Source organism: Halichondria panicea, chromosome 2 (assembly GCF_963675165.1).
Source record: "Halichondria panicea chromosome 2, odHalPani1.1, whole genome shotgun sequence".
NCBI lineage: Eukaryota > Metazoa > Porifera > Demospongiae > Suberitida > Halichondriidae > Halichondria > Halichondria panicea.
Window position 1 is genome coordinate 8634930 of NC_087378.1, and position 6000 is coordinate 8640929.

General features: G+C 41.8%; 1 protein-coding gene across 1 annotated transcript; it reads right to left on the reverse strand.

The window, feature by feature from the left end:
- Window positions 1-1622: 1622 nt before the first annotated feature.
- LOC135331571 (forkhead box protein F1-A-like) lies at window positions 1623-4802 on the reverse strand (the record flags this gene model as incomplete). Its single annotated transcript, XM_064526786.1, is given in 2 exon segments — window positions 1623-3020; window positions 3095-4802. A coding segment is annotated over 1 exon segment (978 nt). The 3' UTR covers window positions 1623-3020; window positions 3095-3752.
- Between the last annotated feature and the right edge of the window lie 1198 nt (window positions 4803-6000).

Genomic DNA, 6000 nt, shown 5'->3' on the forward strand with positions numbered 1-6000 from the left:
TAGATGAATACATTTTGTTATGGGCAGTCAATAGTTGCGAATGCCTCTGTAACATTATTCTATGTACATGCACTAGCCCGTCAATTGGACACCATTGCGTATGTACATGCTTTTTTTTTGTATCAGGCCGATTGGTATGATGCTACATGCATGTACGTATTTGCTCTTGTAGGTGTAGGCAAGAGTGTATTACCAAGAGTATGCAACTGCCTCTGGAGATGAGATTAGGCATTGGGCCTCTGCTACGTCACTACAATGTGTAATTGTGTAAACTGTGAAAACCGATAAAGCAACACATCAGAGTCAGTGCACGTGCATAGCATTTTGGCAGTTGGCTGTGGAGCATGCTGCTCTACAGCTATGGCGGTTTTGCTGCCTTATAAATTTAATTAGCGGTTACCACAGTTTACACAAGTACACATTGTAGTGACGTAGCAGAGGCCCAATGTCATCTCCAGTGGCAGTTGTATACCGTGCTCTACCGAGATTACGCCCACGTCCGAAATTACGCCCACCCCCACTTTTGAGTGAAAGTTCCTGCATAGGCTATTTTGCCTCGAGAATACGCCCACCAGGAAGTGATACATTTGTCAGTGAGTAGTTGCCGTTTAGCAGTTTATTGTGTAAGCTGAATATAGAGCTAGATTACTCCTATTTGCAAGTATAAGAGACCGAGACAAGAACAATCTTTTCTAAATCTCTGTTGAAGAGCATCGAGGTGCCTAATGATGCCTATAATCGGTCAGATTTTTTGTATGACCAATCAATATCAAAGAAATCACACTGGATCATACTTGCAAGTTTATTAGCTAGGAACCTCTAATATAGTGCGAGCAAGGTAGATTTTATTACTGAGTGCGTGTGCAGTCCACTGATGAGTCCCGGCACAATAAACATTAGGGACGAAAAGGTCTAGACCTTCTGGGCTATACCAATGATGGATGATCGACATGATTAATCTCCGTTCTGTAAGTGTATGGCTTTTTGTCCTTTTCTGCAGCTCAAGCACACCTGTCCAGTAAATGTTTCTCCATAGCAACGCCTTCTCATGGATCTGACCAATCAGGTTGCGTAACACCAGGTAGAGGTAGCAGGAGTATGGCTGCCCAGTTTGCCCAGATTGAGAGCGACAAATGTCAAGAGAGAAGACTTATACATGTAAGAGAGAGTGCGTCAATGTGTTTTACATGTACGTACGGTAAGTACTTACTGTAAGTACAAAACTAAACTTTACATGTGCAGGCTCATCTACATGTATATGTTCAGATAATTTTACTCCCTCACTGTAAACATTTAGTCTACAGTAAGTACAAAACTATGTCCAGAACAGTGCAAGCTAGGATAATTAACATGCCCTATTAAGTACAGTTTGGATTCATTGAGAATGACGCTATTTTGATGTGAGGAACTGAACTGGCAGTATTTAAACAGTTACAGTCAAGAGATGTGAGTCGTCGTGGTGATGTGTATTCTGATCTAAATAGCAGCTGTTGTATATGCCCCCCGCTCCATTAGACTATAACTTTCACTTTCAGCATTAACACACACACACACACACACAAACGAACTACCGTATACCTCGCTTGAGCATGCGCACCGAGAGCATAATTATTCTCGGCCACAGCAATTATGTCTGCATGCAGTCACATGGTATTCCTCTGATCTGTTGCCTAGGACCATCGAGAGGCCTCTCTTCCAATCGAACGCTACCAAGGTCACACACAGGAGGTGTGCAGGCTCAGATGGTCACCTGACGGTCAGCTCTTAGCCTCAGGTGGAGATGACAACTATGATGTTTTCAGAGTACGAAGCTTGCATGTACATGTACGTGTACTTTAGATCGAGTCATCCAATGCAAATGTTCCATATAGACTAGTCATGGTAACGACATGTAAGCAAGTACAAAACATCAAAGTTGGACTGTAGAAACTAAATGAGTTACAAACACAATGAGCGATCATGATACAAGAGTCCGCAAAAAATAAATGAAAATATGAATCGAAATAAATATAAAACCAAAAGTGATGACGTTCCAAACACCGAGTTCAATACAATAAATACCAGCCAAAATATTGATGTGATATACATTCTCAGAAGAAGGGAGTTTTGTGAAGGTCTTTCTGCAATGATCGGTGATTCTGTTTTCCTGGCATGGAGTGGATGGTGGCCCAGCAGTATTCACAGTAATACTGCAAGCAGTTTAGATTGGCACAGAAGAAAGGAGCAGGCTTCTTGTTACACTGCACACCGTGACACTCATCGCACATCTGGCCCTCCAGAACGTATGGGTTGATCTCAATCTGAACAGAGAACATTCAAAATTAGGACATACTAACTATGATTACTTCACTGCTAATGGTGCTGGGCTATATCTGGCAACCTAAACACAACCAGTGTACATGTACACACTTATTGGAGGTGTTACACAACTTAAGCAATACACACATCTACAATCTACCATGCATGCATGGCTTTTACATTCCATAACTATGTAAAAGTGTATGCAAAAGTAATTATGCCTCGGTTGTGGTCTACGTAGTGTGCTTGTGTGTCTGTCTGTCTGTCTATATGTGTGTGTGTGTGTGTGTGTGTGTGTAGAGTGCTACAAATGCTCAATGATTAATGAAGTGAAAGTAGCTTCTATAGGTATCTAGTCACGTTATTTTGGATTGCAATTATTATTTAATGCTTCGTTCTCAAGTTATGTCTATGTTTTACTTACTTTGAAGGCTGTTGGAAACTTCTTCACAGACTCTTGTGTAGCAAATCTGTTGATATAACTTGGCTATTCTACTTAGTAGTAGATCATCAGTATCATGCACATTATTTATTAATGCTCCATTTAATCAATATGAACTGCTCTAAAATAATTGTCCACCCTACGACAATAACCGCTATATACGGTATACTAAACTATACTTGACTAGTACATACCAGCACTCTATCATGAGTTGGTAGATAGCCTTGGGGCAGCCCGGAGGTGGTGATAATCGATACCCACTGTCCACCAGCGCCACAGTCTGTGTGTGTGGGAGGGAGTGTGTGACGGGGGAGTGAGTCGGGCAAAATGACACAACAGCACGAATGTACGTACCTCTTCAGCTGTCTTGTTCTTGAATGGTGATGCGCCCAGACTCCATATCTCGTAGAGGAGGACTCCAAAGCTCCACACGCCACTGGCAGGGGAGTATCTGCGATATAATGGATCGCCTACAGGAGAGAAATAGCAAAAACAATATTTTTAGACATCCCCCCCAACTGACCTCTGGGGTTGTCCACTTGACGGGGATTACAGAGCCACCTGGGAGGAGAAGCTGAGCAGCTGCTGTGGGAGGGTGTCCGACACTGATTGGCTGTGAGAGTAGTGGAGTGTACTCTACAGAGCTACTAGTGCTAGGACAATAATTAGAGGCATGCACAATATGAAGTATAGAATACTAACACAGTAGCTAGTATAAACTGACAGCTGCATGGGGTACCTTGATCTGAGTGACTTCCTGAGGTCTCCATTGTTGACCAACTCCAACACTATCATAACCTGGATTAATAATTTATTATTATGAATCTGCTGTAATAATAAGCAACTCTATGATGTGAATAACTGATTGAAGTGATGCTCAACAAATTAAATGACGGACTTGTGAACATTTATGGGAGCCAAACAATTCAAAACGACACATGTACACTGACTGTTCTTGCTGATATGAATTGTGATACCTGTATGTACAATGTCAGTTTTCTCTCTAAGCAAATTAATGTCCGGGATGCCAGAGAGAAGCAGGGCTCGTGTGAAGTGATTGCGATAAAGTATTGCCGGAGGTTCCGATTGAAAAAGCAGATAGCTTCACCGAGCTGTCTTGAGTCATTGCTGAACCTCCAAGTAGCGAAAGTGGTGAAGTATCCATACCAGTAGCTAGCTGTTCAGTGTAGGATAGTCCTGTTGAGAACATAGAGGAGGGAGGAGAGTAGGGAGGAGAGTAGGGAGGAGAGTAAGGAGTGATCAACGGAAGGGAGCTGTTTCGTTCAATGTCGGAGGTGCTGCGAGGAGAATACATGAAACTTTGACTACCGTAAGAGGAAAGGTCTGCAGGATTATGTGCGAGAGACTGAGCTGCAGCAAGAGGGCTCTGCAGTGTGTATGGACTTGCATAACTGGTTGCTGAGAAGGCTACTTTCTTCACCGACCGCTTGTAGTTGCCTTCCTTGAACATAACTTCATGGTTAGGATCGAGAACCCAGTGATGACTTCTGCCACTCTTTCCAGGCAGTTTCATAAAGCATTTTTTCAGAGAGAGAGTGCGACGCATCACATCTCGCCATCCTTTTCTATTTCTGTAGTACGGGAATTTCTGAGTTATATAGTCGTGTATGCCATTGAGCGTAAGTCTCTTCTCAGGGCAGTTCTGTATTGCCATTGAGATCAATACAAGATAAGAATATGGAGGCTTTACATGCTTCATCTTGTCGTCCCCATCATCAGTGTAGTAGTCGTCGAGACTGATGGCTCTTGCTGGGATTATAGCCACAGGTTTAGGAGTTGTCTTTGTTTTTTTGCTCATTGCCACAGGTTTAGGAGTTGTCTTTGCTTTTTTGCTCACTGCCAGATAATATTTATCCAGTGCTTGCCTGATCTCTTGCTCGCAGTTGCTATCACCCTTGTGTCTGTAGCTGTCTCCTCCAACTATTTGTTGAGTTGGACTGCTTGCATCGATGTCTGAACTGGAATGCATCGACTTGCAAAGAGAGGAAATATTTAGTGATGAAACAATTCCACAACAACTCTATAACTAGTCCAGGAATAGAACTTCATAGATTCAGGCAACGCCCCACGTGATGCTAGGTAAATGCAGTGTGTGACGTCTCTCCTTGTCTCTGGCAAGATTCTGTAATGTGAAATTATCAATATACATGAATGTTATGTTCTGTGTGTATGCTATGTTAGATTGTAGAGGCTCGTACCATCTCCTTCTTGCACTTCTTGTAGGCATCGAAATACTGCTGACAAGCGTCTCTATTGTAATTGTTGTCGTACATACACTTGTAGGATTGTTTCGCCTCCTGGATCCATTGAGGAAACAGAGATAGAGATACTGTGAATTCTATAATGATAATTCATTAGGGAGGAGCACATTATAATTATATTTAGCCTGTGCATGCCCCTTGTTTCCTGAAGCCTAAAATAATTTTCTGCCTATTATTCCCAAGAAATTCCTGCATAAATCGTCATTTGCTAAGAAACTTTGATTATGAATGTAATCTTATGTTTATTAATATTTGATTCACACAACAATTAATAATAAAGTCGGAGAATGATCAGGGGGTGATAAATAAGAGATCGATGATACGCACACAAACAGCTATTAAAACGAAATCGTCTGTGCAAAGAAAATATACAATGTAGAAAATTAATAGATGCGCACCTGTCATGTCAGTCTTCAACTTAATGTTTATTCCTAGCCTGTCCCGAAGCCCGTATCTGAATGGATAGAGATTAGTATGATAATTTATAGTCGCAGTGGTAATAATTATGTGTAATGGATACAATCCTAGCTGAGGGACTACATGCCAGGACTATACTTGAGCGGTTTCTTTACTAATTTGCAGTATCAAATCAAAATTGGCCAATGTACTAACACAACAACTATAGATATAGCTATACAGGGTTGCAGTATAAGGTCTACTCCACAGATCGACGTGAGATGGAGAGTGGTGTACCAGAGGTGTCTATCTCATATCACACAGAAAAAATAGCGAAATGTGAACATAATTATTGACAGCAGTGGCGTAGGAAGAGAGTTATCACTTAGAGAGCATGGAGAAGGGGAGCTGATACGCATGTGCACACATATTAAAGTGCGCCTGCAAGGGGGTTTTGGGGTAGTCCCCTAAAAAATGTTGTATGCTCTGGGATTGATTGGTGTATAAAATTTGCGTACAACTAAAAGCTTGATTCAATTGAGCTTGCATTGGGCAAAAAGCAAGCATGCAGTGTTAGGGGCC